At 53.9% G+C, this 20,045-nt stretch overlaps 5 protein-coding genes across 5 annotated transcripts; 2 read left to right on the forward strand and 3 right to left on the reverse strand.

Annotated features, from left to right (window-relative positions):
* Nucleotides 1–2,506: 2,506 nt before the first annotated feature.
* PLICBS_009197 (5'-3' exoribonuclease 2) lies at nucleotides 2,507–5,485 on the reverse strand (the record flags this gene model as incomplete). The annotated part of the gene is made up of 2 exons (XM_065601581.1): nucleotides 2,507–5,115; nucleotides 5,176–5,485. The coding sequence occupies 2 exons, from the start codon at nucleotides 5,483–5,485 to the stop codon at nucleotides 2,507–2,509; spliced, it is 2,919 nt and encodes a 972-aa protein (XP_065457653.1).
* A 729-nt stretch (nucleotides 5,486–6,214) lies between these two features.
* PLICBS_009198 (uncharacterized protein) lies at nucleotides 6,215–9,390 on the forward strand (the record flags this gene model as incomplete). The annotated part of the gene is made up of 6 exons (XM_018323717.1): nucleotides 6,215–7,204; nucleotides 7,274–8,508; nucleotides 8,588–8,807; nucleotides 8,883–9,053; nucleotides 9,105–9,215; nucleotides 9,304–9,390. 6 exons carry the CDS (start codon nucleotides 6,215–6,217, stop codon nucleotides 9,388–9,390), a joined length of 2,814 nt encoding a protein of 937 aa, XP_018176896.1.
* Nucleotides 9,391–10,419: 1,029 nt separating this feature from the next.
* Nucleotides 10,420–12,188, forward strand: PLICBS_009199 (uncharacterized protein; the record flags this gene model as incomplete). The annotated part of the gene is made up of 3 exons (XM_018323718.1): nucleotides 10,420–11,050; nucleotides 11,119–11,235; nucleotides 11,311–12,188. The coding sequence occupies 3 exons, from the start codon at nucleotides 10,420–10,422 to the stop codon at nucleotides 12,186–12,188; spliced, it is 1,626 nt and encodes a 541-aa protein (XP_018176897.1).
* A 118-nt stretch (nucleotides 12,189–12,306) lies between these two features.
* On the reverse strand, nucleotides 12,307–14,947 carry PLICBS_009200 (uncharacterized protein; the record flags this gene model as incomplete). Its single annotated transcript, XM_065601582.1, has 8 exons — nucleotides 12,307–12,381; nucleotides 12,442–12,554; nucleotides 12,618–12,832; nucleotides 12,913–13,058; nucleotides 13,135–13,143; nucleotides 13,212–14,349; nucleotides 14,410–14,531; nucleotides 14,594–14,947. 8 exons carry the CDS (start codon nucleotides 14,945–14,947, stop codon nucleotides 12,307–12,309), a joined length of 2,172 nt encoding a protein of 723 aa, XP_065457654.1.
* Nucleotides 14,948–15,516: 569 nt separating this feature from the next.
* Nucleotides 15,517–19,907, reverse strand: PLICBS_009201 (regulator of (H+)-ATPase in vacuolar membrane; the record flags this gene model as incomplete). Its single annotated transcript, XM_065601583.1, has 7 exons — nucleotides 15,517–15,755; nucleotides 15,835–16,063; nucleotides 16,128–16,625; nucleotides 16,698–17,147; nucleotides 17,205–19,496; nucleotides 19,557–19,751; nucleotides 19,827–19,907. 7 exons carry the CDS (start codon nucleotides 19,905–19,907, stop codon nucleotides 15,517–15,519), a joined length of 3,984 nt encoding a protein of 1,327 aa, XP_065457655.1.
* Between the last annotated feature and the right edge of the window lie 138 nt (nucleotides 19,908–20,045).

Raw genomic sequence — 20,045 nt, forward strand, 5'->3', positions numbered from 1 at the left:
CTATTTTATAAGTTTATATTATTTAATTTTTTAAGATTATAATTTAAATCCTTTTTTAAATATTAATTTAATAATAATAAATATTATATATTAATAGATAAAGAAATAAGCTATAATTATATTAAGTATAAGTTAAGTAATATAATTATTTTTAATTTATTTTAACTTTTATTTTTATAATTAAAAAATAAAAATAATTAATTTATTAAAAAGTAATATTCTTTATATTAATATTTATTAAAGCTTTCTTTATATTATAGTTATATTTAAAGATTATATATATTAATAAAACCTTACCTTTAAAGCTATAATTATTTAAATTTAAATATTAAATAATATTAATATTAATTTTATAATAAAACTTTTATATATATATATAAAGCTTATTAAAGGATCTATAAAGGGCTAAAAGTAATAAAAATAGAATCTTAGCTATAATATAACTTATTTTATCTTTTCTTTAAGAAAGAACTTAAAAAAGAATATAAAAAAAAGCTTTAAAAAGAATATAAAAAAAAGCTTAAAAAAGACTTTATTTTTTATTAAATATAAATTTATTAAATATAAATTTATTAAAAATAAATTTATTAAAGATAATCTTATTAAAAGTAAGTTTATTAAAGATAAATTAGCTAAAAGTAAGTTAATTAAAGGTAAGTTAACTAAAAGTAAATTAATTAAAAGTAAATTAATTAAAAGTAAGCTTATTAAAGATAGGCTTATTAAAAATAAGTTTATTAAAGGTAAGTTTATTAAAAATAAGTTTATTAAATATAAATATATTAAAGTTAAATATCTTAAAGGTAATTTCTTTATTAAAATTAAATACTTTAAAAATAAATTCTTTATTAAAGAAAGGCTTATTAATAATAAATTTATTAATTAAAGTAATTCTATTATTAAAAGAAAGTCTTTAATTAATATTACTTTTTTATAAAATATCTATATATTTCTTACTTTAATATATTATATTAAGAATATTAAGAAATTTATCTTTAATTAATAAGTTTATTAAAATATTTAAAAGGTTTATTAAATTAATTATTAAAGTTAATAAGTTAAGAATATTTATTAAATCGATTAATAACTTAAGAATCTTAATAAAATTAATAACTTTAATATTTAATATATTAATAAAAAGAGTTATTATAGTAATTCTTAAAGTAAAAAAATATATAATAATAAATAATTAAGGTTTAATAAAGTAATTATAGTCTTTTATAATAATTAAGAGTAAAGAGAAAAAAGCTTAATAAAAAACCTAAGAATTATAATTATATCTTTATATATCTTTTATTTATAGAGTAGTCTTATTTTTATATAGGTATTTCTCTATTTTTATATAACTCTATTATTAAGGCCCGTATAGCTATTAAGAGCCCTTATTATAAGCGCTAAAAATAGGCCTGCCGGGGTGCTATAGTATTATTTTAGCGGCTTATGTATATAGCCCGTAGTAGTAACTAAAGGCATGGCGGGCTGCCGGGCTATAGCAGACAATTGAGGCTATCGCGAGCTGCTAGGCTATACGGGCTATAGCAGGCACTTAAAGGCATCGCGGGCTATATGGGCTCTAGTAGTAATTAAGGCTATTGCGGGCTGCTAGGCTGCGAGCCTAATAGTATAGCACTATAGCCCGGTCTTAGCTATATGATATATATGGAAATAGAGAAATGCGTGTGTGAAAATAGGACTACTTTATTTATATTATTAATAAGACCTTTATATATATATATATAACCCTTAACTTTAAAGCTAAAACCTTAATTTACTTAAAAGCCTTTCTTTAATTTATATAGCTTTATTATAAATACTTTTATATTAAGTTAAGAAATATTATAGATAGTAAAGATAGCGTTAATAATATATATATATTAAGCTTATATCTTAAATATAATTAATAATACTTAAAATAATCTTCTTAACCTTAAATATTTATTACTTTAAATAAGTTAAGGTATAGCTATAATTAAGGTTTAATATAGAGTATCTTTATTTTTATATATATATTTCTCTATTTTTATATATATTATATTATTAAGACTAGGCTATAATACTATACTATCTTAAGCCTATAGCTTATAGCCTAATAGCTTATAATAGCCTTAATTACTTATTATATCTTATATAGCTTAATAGCCCGCGATAGGTTTAATTATACTATAGCTTAGTAGCCTGCGATAACTTTAATTACGCTATAGCCTAATAGCCCGCGATAGCCTTAATTGCCTACTATAGCCCGCGTAGCCTAATAGCCCGCGATAGCTTTAATTACACTATAGCTTAATAGCCCGCGATAGCCTTAATTGCCTACTATAGCCCGCGTAGCCTAGCAGCCCGCGATAGCCTTAATTATCTACTATAGCCCGGCAGCCCGCTATGCCTTTAGTTGCTATAGCGGGCTACGTACGCAGGCCGCTAGAATAATACTATAGCACCCCGACAGGCCTATTTTTAGCGCTCGTAATAGGGGCTCTTAGTGGCTATACGGGCCTTAGTAGCGGAGTTATGTGAAAATAGAGAAATGCGTGTGTGAAAATAAGACTACTCTATCTATAAGGCCTCTGGCTAGGGGGATAACCTCTACCCCTATATTGCGATCGGTGGCCTTGCTGATAAGCTGCTGGCGGCGGCGGCGGCGGCGGCAGTCCCATGCCAAAACCAGCTCCCCCAGGGGGTAGCGGATGATGATGCGAGAAGGGTCCCGGCGGCCCTCGTCCGTAACCGCTAGAGTTCGCGTGTCCCGGCCCGTAATGTATCGGTTCCCGTCGCCCACCTGGGCCATTCCCACGATCGAGGCGGGCGCCTCCATAGCTTCGACCTGCCCGACTCGCCTTACCCTGGATGACTTCAATGTCGCTCCTCGAAAGGACAGGAGGGGGCAATTCCGCCCCACGGAGAAGCATGGACTTGTGCGTCTGCGCAGACTGTGGGATGTCATAGTACACACTGCGGCATGGTTAGCATCACTCGCTTCATATTCGCTGGGGCGGGCATGAGGGGCTTTGTACCTGACAGAGCGATCATAATCCAGATCCGGCATCGCACGCCTGTCCAGAGGATATCGCAGTGCTCCGTGGGGCACATATTCCGGGAGCTTCTCGACTTTGCCTGCCATGCCATCGCTTGTTTTCGGATTGAGCTTAGCCTTGGACGCTGCTTGGCGTTTGGAGTAAAACTTGGTCAAGACATCGTCATACAAACCCTCGTTGCCATCCGAGAAAATGAGAACATCGCGGCCCACGCCGTTCCGTGCTGCATCTGCCGGGCTCAGCAGCGGGTATTTGCCCTGAACAGCGGCGAGAAGTCGGCTCATGTCGATGAAGGGTAACAGAGCGACGCCTTGCCAAGCCATCTTCTTGCCATTCAGGTCGACCTCAAACTCCTCTGGGTAAAAGTCGATGATCTCGCTGTCCTTGTCGGTCATGAGGCTGTGAAACACCTCTGGCAGGGCATGGCGAGATGCGGCGGGAAGCACACTCATGAGCTGTTCGAACGGTCTGGATGTGTAGCCTTGGTCGAAAGAGATATCCAGGCTGGCGAGGTCCTTGAAGTCCGCGGCGAACGGTGCGTAGTGGTACGGATAAAACCAGTCCCAAGATGGGCAGCCCTGAAAATAGTACAGGAGCACCCAGGCAAGCCCTTCGGCGTAGGCCCGGGCCACCTCGCGACGGAAAGCAATGTCCTCTGGGCTTTTGTGGAACTTTTGCTGATAGTACCTGTCCGCATATCCATCCTCCCATAATCTGACGGTGTCGACTGGCTCAACGCCGGGCTCAGATGAGGAAGCGGCCCCGGACCCGTTGCTCGGCTGCTTCGTAGCGTCGTCCAGCCCAGACGCCTTGCGTTTTCCGAGACTCGACGGCGACAGTGGTGGTTCCTGGGCGTCTGGCTCCGCAGGTCGTTGTACACCGCGCAGTTGATCCTTGAGGACGCTTGCGGCGCTCTTGTTGGCCATGGTAGCGTCCTTGGTACTGCGGTTGACGATCATGTCATGCGTGATAGCCTGCGGCGGCTCCTTGGGGAACGAGGCAATGGGATGGAGCTGCAGACCACGAGACGGGTCTTGATGGCCGCCCATTCGCGGTCCGCCGGGGCCCTGACGCCCAACGGGGGGGCCGCTAGGCCCGTTGTGCTGAAGCTTTCTTCGCTTGAAACTGGCCTCGCGTCGATCCTCTTGCTCTTTCCGCCGCTTGAATATGGCGTCCTCTTGTTTCGCCAGTCCGTCCAAGATACACTGAGCGCGAGTCCAGTCGATATGGCCATCCTTGGTGACGTACCCACCCATGAACGCAAGGTTGTCGCGCCAGATAGCTGTCAAGGTGTCGATGCCATGCTCTCGAATCTCCAGGGCAGGGAGATGAGGCAGGAAGTCGTTGCCGACAAAGCAACACATGAATACCCAGTCGTCAATGGCACGCTCCAGGTCAAAGCGGAATGGTAACCCGGGAACAGCCAACTCGGCGGCAAGGTACTCTCTCAGCACAGAGACATGGAGCCAAATAAACGGCTTCAGTGTTAAGGCGTTGTCCTTCTCGTCAAAATCGCCGTTCTTCTCCTTTGCCTCGCCACGGCAGTTGCGCGCCTCGTGGCCTTTCTGGCCGCACAGCTTGCAGGTTCTGGCCTTGCTGTCCTGGAAGAAGACGTCTTCGCGCAAGACCCTGAAGTAAGGCTCGTGTGTGGCAAGGCCCAGCATGATGAGATCGGCGTCCAGGCCGTATATGACGTGCCTCGTATTCGGGTCGTGGTCTGGGGAGGCGCGCTGCGACCTGACGTACGACATGATCTTGTGCTCGCCCTCGCCAGGCACAGTCGCGTCGGATATGATGACCTTGAGCTTGGCCCAGGCCGGGTCGGTGTTGAGTTTGTACTGGCACCAGTAGCGCAGGCTGGAGGCGAGTATGTCCATGAAGGGGGTGCCGGGGGTGATGGAGTTGGTATCGAAGGCCCTTTTGGCGACAGTCTCGGCGTGCTCCGGTGGCAGGACGCCTCCGTTCTGCTGCTTAACCAGCTTCAGGAGTTCTTGCTTGTCGGCCTCCTTCTCCTTGGCTTCCTGGGCGGAACGGAAGCGGCGCGACCTCTGCTGGTTCATTTTGGCGCGCGGCGCAACACCGTCTGCGAAACTGGCGGTTAGCGGTGATTGAGGGTCGGGGTTTAGGGGGCTGGTAATCGTACCGACAGCGATCATGAGCAGCTTCCGCGGGCGCACCATGTTAACGACACGATCTGTGTACCTGAAAACCTCCAGCATCATTTCCTCCTCATCTTTGGGCGCAGGCCTGTCTTCGGGGTGGGAACAAGGGTGCACGATGCCGTTCATGTCGAGGTAAAGGTTGTCGAATTCCTCGCCGTTCGGGTTGGGCCGCGTCGTGTCGACGGGAACAACGGTCCCATCGTCCATGGTGACAGGCTGCTCCTCGACCACAGGCGAGATAATCTTGGGATACTTGTTGGAGAGCCATCGGAACGCAGCCGGAATACCCATGATGGATGAAGGGTGGGACAAGGAGCCCTGAGTCAGCGGCGGCCGAGGGGGCCGGAGGGCGTAATACAGAGGGTATCCAGATTCTCGCGCTGCTTCGCCGTTCTAACAGAAAGGGACGTGTGTGCGTGCGTGCGAGCGAGTGAGAGGGCGAAGCCGAGCGCGATCAGTTCAGCGGTTTGGAGTGATGGTCGTTGATGGGTTGAGTTCGCCTGCCTGCCTCTCGAAACTAAGTCTTCCTTATCTTATCAGCGAGGTACCTTGTGTGCTTGGGTACTCGGTTCGCTTAGTCATAGTACAACATCTCGACCTCAGAAAGGTACCTGCCGCGGGTCCCGAAGCTTTCTCCACCGGCCTGGACCCTGCAGGAACTAATGTGAAGGTGCGAGGTACCTCCTACGGGGACTGTCACTTGAGCAGTACCTACTAGGTAGTACGTACCGTGGCGCCAGACCACTGCAGTGACCTAGGAACCTGTTCCGCTGCAGGTCCAAAAGGTAACATAGGTACCTCAGTACCTCACCTCTACAGGCAAAACGCTTGAGGACAGCGCAACAGCTCCCCCCGGCTGTACCCAACAAGCCGTTCCTGGAGAGCTGCCCGTCGTCGCTTTTCGCTTCGTCGCGTACTGGACATTTGGCACTCAAGAATCTCGCCTCCGGTCACACTCTGTCCTGCCAGCCAGGTGCGGTCCATCGCCCACCCAATGGCGGGTATCCTTCGACCCTCACCATGTTCTCCCTTTCGACTGCCCCGGCAAAGCAACAGTCTGTGGGCGAGACCATCACCGTCCTCAGCGGCCGCCTGAGCTCGGCAACCCTTCTTGAGGATCGTCGCGCTGCCATCCAGGGGCTTCGGAGCTTCGCCAAGGACTTTCCTGCCTCGGTGGCCTCGGGGGCCCTCCGTAGCCTCATCGGGAGCCTCGGCAAAGACGGCGACGATGTCGACACGGTCAAGGTCGTGCTCGAGACATTGCTGATGCTCTTCAACCCCAACCGGGACAGCCCTGAAGCCTCTGACGAAATTGTGCTCTGGCTCGCCGACGAGTTCACGCAGCGTCAGGACAACATCACTCTCCTGCTCGACTTCGTCGACTCGCCAGACTTTTACTCGCGACTCTATGCCCTCCAGCTCCTGACCGCTATTCTCGCCGCTCGCACGCAGCGTACCGAGGAGTGCGTCTTCACCGCACCCCTCGGCATTTCCCGTCTCGTCGCCGCTCTCAATGACGGCCGCGACGCCATTCGCAATGAAGCCATCAGCCTCCTCACAGCCCTCACCCCGACGTCGATCGAGATACAGAAGCTAGTTGCCTTCGAGAATGCCTTTGAGAAACTCTTCGCCATTATCGAGGCAGACGGCGCCTTGTACGAGGGTGGCCGTACCGTAGAAGATTGCCTTATTCTCTTGGCAAATCTCTTGCGTCGCAACGCGTCCAACCAGTCCCTCTTCCGGGAGTCGGGCTGCATGAGAGACCTTGCCGGCCTGCTGCAGGGCCTGCTCGAGGCCCAGCTACCCGCCGCCGAGGACGTGGCCGCATGGGCCGAAATTCAACGCAACAGGAATATATATGCCTTCCTCGCCATCATAAGGCTCTTCCTCCCCATAGGCGCGACGGGCCTTCTGCAGAACCAGAACGCCCTGTGGAAGCAGGGGCTCGTCCATCATGTGCTACAGCTGGCATTTCGCCGCGACATCGGTCACGTCCCCATTCGAGCCGAGGTGTGCAATCTTGTCCAGAGTCTCCCACTACGATTAGAACCCTGTCTCATAACCTTGCCGAGTACATAGGCCTTCGTCACCTGCGGCGACATGATTCGAAACTCCACACTGCTGCAGGAGAGCTTCGCGCAGTTGACTGTGCCGTCGCCCGTGCCGGACCCTACCCCCAACACACCACCGCAAAACGGCGCTCACACCGTGTACGTTATCGACGGTTTGCTAGACCTTGTCCTCAACACACAGGATCAGCGTCTTTTTGACCTCCGCTTCGCCGCTTGCGAGTGTCTCAAGGCCTACCTCTGCAACCATGCAGAGGTCAGGATTCACTTCCTCGGACGGGCCATTGACGGCTACCTGCATGGACCAAACGAGTCTGCCAATGTCTTGACCGTCCTCCTCCGACCAGATGGTGGCGTCGATACGGTTGATCCCTACCGCCAGTGGTTCGCTGCTGTCATCACCTTCCACCTCCTGCAGGGCAATGACACGGCCAAGGCCAAGGCTCTCGCTCTCACTGAGGGTGACGCAGAGAATGGCGAGGAGGTCGTGACGAGTATCCAGACGATTGCCGCGCATCTTATATCGGGCATCGGCCGCGACGAAGACCCGCGCCCACTCGTCGGCTACCTCATGCTTCTCCTAGGATGGATGTTCGAGGACATGGATGCCGTCAACGACTTCCTTGCAGAGGGCAGCAATGTACAGAGCTTGATCCAGGCGATCCTACAGCCCAAGCCTGTGTGGGACGGCCTGGTGCAAGGCCTGATGGCCATGTTGCTCGGCGTTGCCTACGAGTTCTCGACCAAAGACTCGCCCATCCCGCGGTCAACCCTCCACTCGATATTGACATCACGACTCGGATCCGAAGTGTATCGCGATAGCCTGACTAACCTGCGTAGCCACCCTTTTGTCCGGGATTTTGAAGTGACACCCCAGAAGTGCGACCCTTCGTCACCAAGCGGACTGGCTGACGTTTTCTTTGACGCCGTTTTTGTAGAGTTCCTCAAGGACAACTACAGCAGGATCCTGAGGTCCATTGACAGAGCTCCCGAGCTGGAAATTTCGGTCATAACAAACGGCGTTCAGAAGGGGATATCACGTGAGCTTGTGGACTCGTTGCGATGTCAAGTGGAAGACAAGAACCACGCGATACAGGAAGCCAAAACACGAGCCGTCCATCTGGAGGAGCAGCTAGACCAGAGCAAGGCAGAGAGCAGGCATTCGAGGGAGGAAGCTGCTCTGGAGCTCACCAAGCTGCGTGATGCATACGAGGCTCTGCAGCGGTCACATGAGGCCGAAATACGGTACGCAAAGCCCTTGCATCGACCAATTTGCTGTCGTCGCGTCCTAGCCCGTGGTGCTAACTAATCGATGCCGCCACAGCGCGATACAAAGCCAAGGAGCTGCAAAGGTCGCTGAGCAGGAACGGCGCGTCTCGTCAATGCAGGCCGATTTCACATCGAGGGAGGCCACCCACGAGACCAATCTTGCCCAAGCGCGCAAAGTTGCACAAGCTGAGATGGAACGCGCGCAGCTGCGCTCAGAAGCCGAAGCCGCCGATCTTCGGGCCAGCATAAGCCGCCTAGAGGTAGATTTGATGAAGGTGGGAGAACTCGCCATATTCTCCATGCGACGTTACCGGCGCATGTGATACTAACCGAGGCACTCTCCAAACTAGGCAAACAAGGGCAAGGCGGACGAGGTGAACGCTCTCCGAGAGGCGAGCTCTAAAGCAGAAGCAGAGCTCGCGTTGCAGCTGAAAGCAGCAGAGGCACAATGCCTCGAGCTGAAGTCGCAACTCGGGCAAAGCAAGTCTGAAAAGGTGGATCTGGAGAGTAGACTTCAAGCAGTACGCCCCATCACATCGATCGGTCAGTTGCCCCTCGCTAACTCGGTGCAGGCGGAATCATTGAAGTCGGCGGCCAATGAATCGAAAGATGCCGTTCAGTCCGAGCTTGACGACCTACTGATGGTGTTTGGCGACCTGGAGGAGAAGGTGGGCAAATACAAGGTGGGTGGCCTCCGACAGTCGGCCGTGAAGCCACATTCCGGCTTGCGATGTAGGAATGCTGCTGACAGAAAGCCACGCTGGATCAAAGGCACGCCTGCGTGATCTTGGTGAGAGTGTCTCAGACGCGGAGGACGATGGAGACGATGAGAGCCAGGGCGATGACGATGTCGATTGAGAGAGCACAGCCGACTCGCCCTGTGACTGCTCTCTCTCTTCCCCAGGGCTGGACACACATACCTCGAGCATTCCACCTGAAATGCATAGAGGCGCACACGGTCGTCAGCACGGGTGGCCTTGGCGTGGTGGCACGAGGAAGTCGTACATGAAACTGCAAACAACTTGTCACTGCAGTCGGCCATGCCCGCTCCGATAGCCGCTCCGCTACCATTGCCGTGTGTAGCTTTCATGCTTGCGCGGCGAGATCAGCGCGGCGGCCACGAGCAGATCGTGGCATGCGTTTCCAAACATGCCTGGCTGATGTGCCCCCCTCACGACGTCCATTGAGCCTCGGCTGGTTGCTGAATAGTGGCCCGAAGCCGTCCACGAACTCTGAATACCGGGCAAGCTCAAACTTGGACCGGACTCGGGATATAACTACCTCTGTATAAATTGTAGTCCAGGGGCTCAAAGGACCCTTTCCTCCGACCGCTGGGCCCTGTCGCTGACAGAATCCGCCTGCGTCCCGTGCCGTCTCGACCAAATAGCCGTCCCCTGTATCGTCTAGCAGTAAGATTGTGATTTACCCGTAGATGAAGCTGCCTCCGTGCCCATGTGTAGTGCACCATCATGTACAGTTTGTTGAGGTAACGAGACGATAATGAAGTGGGACAGCAAAAAGTGGACTGCACCACAAGTCCAAGTAGGTTCCATCCTTACTTTCAGGCCGCTAGCGCTGCTCGGGCACTGCTGCGGTGCGCTGTGCAGCCTACCTCTGCATAGTTGGCCGACGAAAGAAAAACCTCTGGCAGAAAAAAACCTACACCGACCTCAGCAAGAGTCACAAGTGACGACGACAAATTCACTTACAAAACAAAGGCACAGGCTCAAGCCCCAATTGTCAACAAAGGTCGTGGACATTTCGCCTGGAGCAAGTCTCATCTCATCGCAGCACACACTTGTACATTTTCGTCACGCCAGTGTCGCGCTCACTCAATCCCACCCGCAACCACGCACAACCTCCGGCGCCCTGCAGCCCGCGGTTGCAATGGCCGTCAATCTCGACGATCGTGTGACATCTTCGGATGAGTCGTCTTCCGGGGCTGACGACGGCGAGTGGCTCGATGTTGAGCCCGATGAGGAGGCCGTGACCGTGGTGTCGTTTTTCGACTCCAAGACCTTCCCGTCTCTTGATGAGATGCTCGCCTACTGTGTGCAGCACTATGGCTTCGATCTGAAGGACAACCTTGCCCGGCTTCGTCTCGACTTTCTCGGAGCCGTCAAGCTTGTCAATTTCGTTCGCGACAGTGTCCGCCAAGGCCGGCCCCTGCCGTCTCCCATCACACCCCAGGACATTGACAGCGACGACTTCCTCAAGCCGGTCTTGGACAACGACGCCGTCCTGTTCTCTCTGGATGATGTCCTCGAGGCAGTGAGCGCGCAGGCCGCCGAGGCTGGTGGCGAGCAGACCGTGACCCTGCAGAAGCGCAATGCCGAACTCGAGGCGGAGCTTGAGGCCATCCAGTCTAGCTTCGCCAACTATCGCCTCACTGTGCAGGAGACGCTCGACCGCCGCTGGGGCGACGACCAGGACGTCACCACGAAGCCCGCAGCCCAGGCCAGCAGCGCTCCGGCCCGCGACAACTCCGCTTACTACTTCGAGTCCTACGCGTTCAATGGTTCGTTTGCCGGCGTCTGCAACGTCACCACGGCTCCGTGCAAGCTGACTCGGTCCTCACATCGTTAGACATACACGAAACTATGCTGAAGGACCGTGTCCGCACAGATGCGTACCGAGACTTCATCTATAGCAACAAGCATCTCCTCAAGGGCAAGGTTGTCCTCGACATTGGTTGCGGCACAGGTACGTGAATCGAGTCCACGACCGGCCTCCCGCATGTCCTACCCTGAATTCTAACACTCCTGGTACCTATCATAGGCATTCTCAGCATGTTTTGCGCCAAGGCTGGCGCAGCTCGCGTCATCGCCGTCGATAAGTCGGACATCATTGACAAGGCGAGGGAAAATATCTTCAACAACGGGCTGTCAGACGTCATCACGTGTCTTCACGGCGCCATCGAAGACGTGGTTCTTCCCGTCGACCAGGTGGACATGATTGTCAGTGAGTGGATGGGCTATTGCCTCTTGTATGAGGCCATGTTACCGAGTGTGCTCTACGCCCGCGACAAGTACCTCAAGCCCGACGGCCTGCTGGTCCCGAGCTCAGCGACGATCTGGGTTGCGCCCATTGCGGACCCGAGTTACGTGGCGGAGCACGTGTCGTTCTGGCGAGACGTTTACGGCTTTGACATGAAGGCGATGCAGGAGGGCATCTACGAGGAGGCCCGCATAGAGACAATGCCCGGTAGCTCAGTCTGCGGCACTCCCTTCCCTTTCAAGACGCTCGATCTGGGAAGCGTGAAAGCGGAAGAGCTGGTCTTTACGGCGGACTGGCACTCGGACCTGAGCAGGTCCGTCGACGGGATTGATGGCTTTCTTATTTGGTTTGACAACTTCTTCGCCACTTCGAGTGAAGAACCAATGCCGCCCCCGACAACCACGCCCGATGCCTGGGTGGCCAAGAAGAGCGGCAACGTCGCTTTCACCACGGGGCCTGACGGTGTCGAAACCCACTGGAAGCAAGGATTGCTCCTTGCAGAACCACAAAACCCGCCCGTGACGAGTCCTCCGGCGACACGTGTCTCTGGAAAGATTACCTTCAAAGCCCTCGAGGAGAACGCTCGGGCCCTCACCATTGACGCCGCATGGTGCGTCGCGGGCCAGCCAGAGAGAAGTCAGTCATGGAAGCTCAAATAGAGGCTCTAGATGTGAGGCAAATAGTGTAAAATCCGGGCGAGCAAGTCACGCGCGCCGAGCTGCCCGTCTTCGTCTCCAGCTCTATGCAAATTGCGACGGCGATCCATCAAAACACGCGTCAGTAATGGGGAACTTGGAAGCCTTGCAAAAGCAGGTTCACAATGCTCAAGAATCCCTCGCCGAGAATGAAGCCCTTCCTACAGGTCAGCAAAGACAGACCTCGGCTTATACGGGCAAATGATGAGACCCGTACCGATGCCATGATAATGAGTGGCGTGTTGGACCGCCGCATTATTTGAACCCAGTACCAGCCAAATACTCCTCCAATGGCGCGAGCAAGCGTAAAGGATGGGACGTTATACATGCCTACGAGCAATTAGCTTCTCGTACCAACGGCCCAGACGCGACATGCCCGGTAACTTCACGTACCGACAGCCACCGCAATGCCCCCTGGAACCCACGATCGCCATCGCTTGCCTACCGACAAGGTTCTCGCCATCGTGGTGCAGGCGAAGAGCGCACCAGCGCCAATAGCCCACTCCTTGACCTTGGGCGGCAGGCCTTGCCCAGTCACCAGCCTCGCTGTGAAGATCCAAACGTAGGCGGTCGGGACCTGAAACAGTTCTCCTGGAATTGTGTAGACCCTGTACAGGTTCATCCTTGGTCAGCATCGAAACCCATACAGATGGCTAGGCCGCACAGCCTGACAGACAAGGGAACTCACAAAGTATACAAGCGATAGATGAAGGCGCTGAGCACGGCACCGACGGTGGCGCCAATGACTTGTCCCCAAAACTGTGCCTTTGGAGCGGCTCCGAGGATATGGCCGGTCTTGAGGTCCTGCATAAGGTCTCCAGCTTGCAAGGCGCCCTAGTCGACGATGATACCTAGTTGTAAGCTACTGGCAATTTGGTGAGCGCCGTTTGGGAGAGGGCATGGAACGTACAGCTTCAGACTATACATGTATTCGAGTCAGCACAATGGCGAGATAAAAAGGGGCGTTGTGGGGGGGGAATTGCTCACCACAGCACCTGCAACGAGGTTAATGAGTACGCTATTTTTGTTGGACTGAGGCACGATAAAGGCGAAGAACAGCTGAGCAAGCTTGCTGATGCCGGACACGGGATTCAAGTCGGTCTCGCCCAGAGCGCGGACCCCCATGATACTGAGGACGAGAGCCATGAGGACGGCGGTGACGGTCGCATACAGGGGCACGAGATCCCCAAATACGACATGGATGGTCAGAACGCACAAAAGTATGGACAGCACAAGCCCGACGACTACAAGGCGCCCCCCGATGCGGTGTTCGGGCGGAGCGTCGTCGTCGTCGTCATCGTCTCCATGGCTTTTGCTACGGTCCGGCCAGTCGAGAGACGGTGCCAGGCGAGACACCTGGTGGCCGTCTTGATCCCGATCCGGCAGTGGTGCGTAGCGATGAGAGGAGCGGCGAAGCAATCCCGTGATGCCTCCCCGTGCGCGAAGCCGGCGCCGCACTGACTCGACAAGCGCAAGTAGTCTTCGGCCAAGTAAGGGCCGCAAGGCAATATAGCCGAGACTGACCACGGCATCAACAAGCATGATTGCCAGCGAGACCCAGACGATCCAGCCCTTGCTGCCACTTTCCCAGTCGTCAACGGGGCCAGGGGCCCAGCCTTTGGCTTTCGCGAAAGGACTGAGCAAGCCCCAGCCGACAACGGCGCCGATGACCATATGCAGCGTGGTCTCGGCCCCCATAATGATGCCTTGGCCAACGTATGCAAGACTAGGGTTCAGCGTCCAGAGCCACGTTTGAGCTGCGACAGTCCCAAAGATTGGGATGTTGCGCAGGAACGGGAGAAAGTAAGTGGTAACCGTGAAGAGTCCCGAGACGAGGAAGCACAGGAGCAAGAGGCGCATGTTGGACACCCAGTCCTGTGAGTCGTCTGTTCCTTCCTCTGACGATGTTGATTCGTCCATTGCCGCGGAATCATTGGCAATGGGTGACAGACTGGGCGAAGGCTCCTCACGAGGTACAAGGCTGGCGAAGCCCCCCTGTGCTGCCGCGTCCAAGTCTTCCTTGCTCGAAGGACGACCTCCTTGGCCGTGGAGAACGGATATCAGGACGGCGGTGCTGAAGCCGCTGGGGAACCTGAGTCGCTCTCGGATGATGACCTGATGGCGCCTGTCGGCGAGCGTCAGTAAGCCAGCGGCATTTGTGTACCCCCGTGGAGTCGCTGCTTACAGAGGCACGGCGAAGACGACGCCAAAGTAGCAGAGTCCCAGGGACCAGATGATGAGCTGACCGACACTCAGCGACAGGGGACCTTGCTCGTCGGGGTTTAGCAGGTAGTCCATGGCGGGAATCTGTAGGCGAGTGTCAACAGACGGTACCATGGGCATTTCACCTGGGGCGGGTGGTGACCAACCACGCCAACAAAGCCACAGCCAAGGGGCATGATTGCCATGCCGCAGGCGACGCTCTGGAGTAACACATTCTCGACGGGCGTGAAGGGGAAACGCAAGTGTGGGCGCAGGAGCCTGAAGATGCCGAAGCCCATGAGGCTGGCAGGCATGGACATGATGGACACCCATCCGGTCTGGAGGCCAAAGTAGACATTAGCGGCACATATGACGGTGCCAACTCCGAGGCCGACGACGACGCTCCGGACGGTAAAGTGGCGGCCTGGTGGCAACGGCGGCTTGGTGTGAGGCCGGGCAAGCAGGCGCTGGTCCTCCCGCATCCGCTCTCCCGGTGGGGGATGTGGCGATGGCGGCTCCATGTGCTCTATATGGCGATGGACGGTTCTTGGTCGGCGCTGGGTGGCTCAGTTCAATTCCACGGACCGTCGGATGGCCGGCTTGCACTCGGGCATCATCGACTGGGGTCGCGCTTATTTGTGCAGAGGATGGCAGACAACGCGAGTCGGGTGGGTGAGACACGCCGCGACGTCGTCACCTCTCGGACCGCTTAGGGGCTTCGTCGGTCAGAGGGACGCAGACCTGTAACTTCCCAGAACCAAGTCACGAGGCGGCGGCTCGAGATTGTCTCGCTATTATCAATGGCCACAGACAGGGCTCGATGATGACGATGGCGGATTATTTTACCCGTGGTCATGGAAACTACTCAACTATAGGTTAGGTTAGGCTGGGATGACCCTCCATGCCATGACTAATCCATCTCATTGCCACAGCCGACCGCCCCTAACTGCAGCAAGCTCCCCTCTATCTTACACGGTGCTACATGGCAATGGTAGTACAATACGTGGATCTCGAACAGGGCCATACTGTACGCAGTAGCTGTAGCCTGCAGATCTACTCGTACCACCAAAGACAGACGACATCATCATCATCATAGGCCGAAGCTGTCCAGAAGCGACGCGGCATCCGGCTCTTGGAACGCTGGGGGCGCTGGGGCCAGCGGCTTCCTGCTCGTTGTCGCCGCCTCGATCTTTGGCCCCGAACCGAGATTCCGACGAATTGGCGGTAGATCGTCGACGACGAGGGAGCTTCGGCGCCGAAGCAGCTTCAGCGGATTCACCTCTCCGCCGAACCCGGCCATGACCGGTCGTTGGAATTCCCAATTTCGGACTGCCGCCGTTGCACACTCGGTCAGCGAAGCTCTGAATACCAGCTCGTCCACCGTCATCGAGAACGAGCGCAGACTCACCCAAGTCCAGGCCGAGAAGGTCGCAGCCCATTCGGTCGTACAGTTTGGCGCTATGGAGAACAAACTCCCACTCCACCTTTGGCGTCACCTTGGACGCTCCGCGTAGCGTCTGCAGTGTCTGCTGGCGAAGCTGCGAGTACAGCACGACAAGAGCCGGGTCGTCCGTCAAAAAGAGGCGTGATTGGATATCGGGCGAACAGGGAGTCTCCAAGAGTGTGTACACTGGCGTCTGGAGATCCAAAGTTAGCACAACTTGGCGGGCAGCCCACCCCAAGGACGCTTATGAAACTCACAATCAGCGCCCTGACTGCCATGTCCTTGCGACCCAGCATCCAGAATGCCCATGACGCGAGCCACCTGTTCCCCTGCTGTGCTGCAAGTGGGAGCACCTCGTCTCGCAGTAGCTTCCGCAACACCGGGCTGCTGTCCCCTCCGTGAACTCGGGCAACGGCAACAGCCAGCTGCATGTCGTGAAGCTGCCGCAGGCAAACCTCGACAGCATCCTCCAAGTGGTCGGCTAGGAGAAAGAAGGCCGCCGCGTATGCGAAGCGCCGCTTGCTGAGGAGTGCGTAAGCATTCTTCAGGGCGGCCGTTCGCCACTTCGGATCGTCAAAGTTGTTCGCCAACAACCGCTGGGTTGCGGCCTGCTCCTTGTTCCAGCTGGCCATGCGCCACAGACCTTGCAGTACTGCCTTCTTTCGCAATGCCAGGTAGAAGAGGCTGCAGTCGACAGGGTTCTTGGTGTCGCCTTTATTGTACTCGTTGCGAGCAATTGTCTCAAACTGCTCCCTCTACACCAGATCGACGCAACGGCCCGTCTTGTCAGTCCATCTTCCCTTATTAAATTTGGTTCGTCAACTTACCACTGTGCCAATGTCCGAGAGCCACATGAAGATGCCGCTCTCCCGCGCATTGTCCCACAACATCTGCCCGTGGGCTTGTCGCGATACAAAGTCGAGCAGGAGGTCTTGGCTTCCAGAGTGGTACGCCCAGCTGAACTCTCTCCAAGACAAGTACATGTCGGTCGACCGTCTTCTTCTCAACGCGTTCTGGCGGAAGAAGACCATGAACCGGGCCGCATTCTCGTCCATGGACCGCCGATGCTTCTCTGCCAAGGCGACACACTCAACCATATCAGCAAGCTGCATCTGTTCGTGGCCCGAGAGCTGAGGAAGGCCAATGCTCAGCAATTTCTCGTTGATAGCCACGGCCGTCTTTTCAGTGAAACCTGCTTCATCCTCCTCTTCATCGTCTCCCTTATACCCATTCAAGAGAGAAGCACCTGACCTTTCGGTGGGTTGCGTTTCATCGGCCTATGTAGGTTCTCGTTAGCGACTAAACATGCATGTTCCACGTGCGTTTTCACTTACAGGAGATGTGTAGAATTCCTTCAGATCTAATCCGAGGTAGTCATCGACGGCCTCGCCGGGGATGAGGTATTTCAGCGTCTTATGCATTGCTTCGAGGATCCGTCGAACCTGGACGCTCTTCCCGGCAAGGATACATTGGCTGAGAAATTGTGGGTGAAAGACGGGAATCGGGCCATTGAAACGCTGAACGGCCTCGAAGAGATCCCAGGTTCCGTCCTTGCGGTGGTGAGTCAGACGGACGTCTGCCAGAAGCGACTCGTTGCTGCCGGCACGTCGGTCGTAGGCGAAGAGCTGATTGCCGGCACCAACCACCAGATGGCCGTCACCGAGCCACGTCGAGTCGCCAATTGGATGAGGAGTGAGGGTGCGGATACTGATCTCCCGGATCGGTGCCCAGGCAGGACCCTTGTTTAGATAGTCGAACCGCATCTGGGATAACAGTACGACGCGGTGCTGGAAGCCTACGGCCAGTATCGACTGGCTGTCGGGGGTAGATGTCCAGTCGAGATCCCGTATCTCATTGTCCATGACATAGCCCTTCTCGAACTCGAGACGGCAGCCGCCTATGTCCCAGATGGTAACCTGGGACCGGGCAGAATCCACCAGCGCGGCCTTCTTCAACATACTGCCGCTTGCCAGTGCGGGATCTGCGATGCCGGTCTCGGTGAAGCAGGTCGACAGCCACTCCACGCAACGCCGCGCAGGATCGACACGGGCTGTCCAAAAGTCCACCCGGCCGGAGCGCGTGTAGGAAATAGCCACGTCACGTGCGAACACATCCAAGAAGCCCGAGGCCATGGGAGAAGAGCCCGCTGGGTCGACTGGAAGGACGTACTTCAGGTCCTCGGGAACTGCCAGCTCGAACCTGCAGAACTCTTGGATGGCCGCCCCTTCCGTGGTCAACGGGTCGTCCATATACCGAGGTAGGTTGACCTCCCATACCAATCCGTGGCGACCTGAGGAGACAGTGGCAACGTGCGCAGTCGTAATCTGCCTGGCGTCGGGGCGAGGTAGTATGATGAGACACAGAGGGTTGCCGTCCAGGTGGAAAGAGCATCGGGAAAGGAGGGTTGCCCGATCGGTCCGGCAATCCCAGAGCGATATTTCATTGTCGCAGAGGAGGATGACGAAGCGACCCTTGCGGAGGAGAGAGATGCGATGGATCCGTCGAGTTTCTGGGATAACACTGCGCCGGGACAATTCAATGGCTGGCGTGTCACGCGAGCTCGACGAGGCGTGGTGCCAAACGATGCACTCGCTGTTGTCGGTTCTCGACACAATGGCTCGGCCGCTGAAGTTGCGCACGATCTTCTTGATGGGCGACGAGTGGCCTGACCAGATAGTCTGCAGGGCGAGCCGCCTGTCGTTGGTGGTTGGGTCAAGCAAATCCGCAACGTTGCTGGAGAGAATGCCGATCCTTCCGTCAAGGTCGTGTACCATCATACACAAGCGCCCGTCGGACTTGTCGCAATACACCTCGGCCTGTAGATGGGGGGGGTCTTCCTGGGGATTGAGAAAGCCCCCCAAGCTCTCAAACTGGCGGGACTGAACCTGCGCAATATTGAAAATCCTACCTTTGCTTCCGCGCACATCGCCCACGTTCTCGAGGGCCCATGCCGACATGGTGCCTCGAGAGCTGATGGCAAGGCATATTTCCGGGCTCCGGTTCGCGACAGCTACGAGGTGGTCAAGAGCCACGTCGTCGGTGCTCTGGTCATCTGCCATGCGATCCTTGACAGCGCATTCCACCGCGGCGGTGAAGTCGCGGCCGTCAATGATGCAGACCAGGCGGGGCGTGAGAGAGTCGGGGACTCGACTGGGAGTCTCTGTGAGACTGACCTGCCCCCACAGCTGCCAATGGCGCCCATCACTGGTATCAATCGGGGTCCATATTCGAATTTGCAGGTCCCGACAGGCCGTGTAAAGGACGTTCTCGACGGCCTGGTCCGGGTGAAATGGTCTGCGCCATCTCACCGACGTGACGACGTCGGGGTGTCGCAAGTAGGTCATGTCGAAACGAACCTCGTCGGCTCCGTACGTGAGGCGCCGCCATATCTTGGGCAGACAATCGTAGCGCCCAATGCTCGCAATATAGGCCGAGTCGTGCGATATAGTCGCGGAGCTGACTGGGCTTGGCAGGGCCTTCGTCCAGCAACAAGAAGGTTGCGTTCGGGTGGCGAATAGAGAGAGGGCGCTGGTGCCAACGAGGAGCTCCTCGGAGCTCCCCCAGGAAAGGGAGAACGCTGCCCCCGGTGCCGCATGGGCAATGTCGAAGGAGGCCTGTTGAGCCCACTGCGGGAGAGGAGGGTCAGCATCGCGCCGGCGTCAAGTTGCCCAGGCGAGGGGCAGCACCTTCGGGCTGTCATCGCGTGCGAGCTTAAGAGGCTTGTAGACGCGGACTTGTTTCGCCGTGCTGACAGCTATGTTCCCGGATACTTCGTCGATCGCGATGGCTTGGAGCTCGTGTTCGTCGTCGTCATCGTAAATGGTCTGCAGGATGGCGCGGGAGCCATCGAGAATGGTAAAGGCGCTGCCGCTTATGTATGCCTACAGCAGATCGACCCGCGCGTGTTAGACAACCACCTGCTCCGATGGGAATGCCACGGCGATGTATCCACTCACATTAAGGTGCCGGTCTCTCCAGAAGCCAGTCGCGAGTCCTTGGAGGCTGGCTTGCGGCCTACCTGGGAGGACTGCAGCCATACTTTTCGGAGGCCCAGAGATTGGGCATGTCGGCATGCGTGCGTCGAGCCGAGCCAGATGGGTAACAGGTCGACGCCGCACCGGCGCGTCGAGACGAGATCTGTGCGCTGGTGGACGAGGCGATGGCTGTCACGCGAG

The sequence above is a fragment of the Purpureocillium lilacinum genome (assembly GCF_023168085.1).
Source record: "Purpureocillium lilacinum CBS 284.36 DNA, scaffold_7, whole genome shotgun sequence".
Classification (NCBI taxonomy): Eukaryota; Fungi; Ascomycota; class Sordariomycetes; order Hypocreales; family Ophiocordycipitaceae; genus Purpureocillium; species Purpureocillium lilacinum.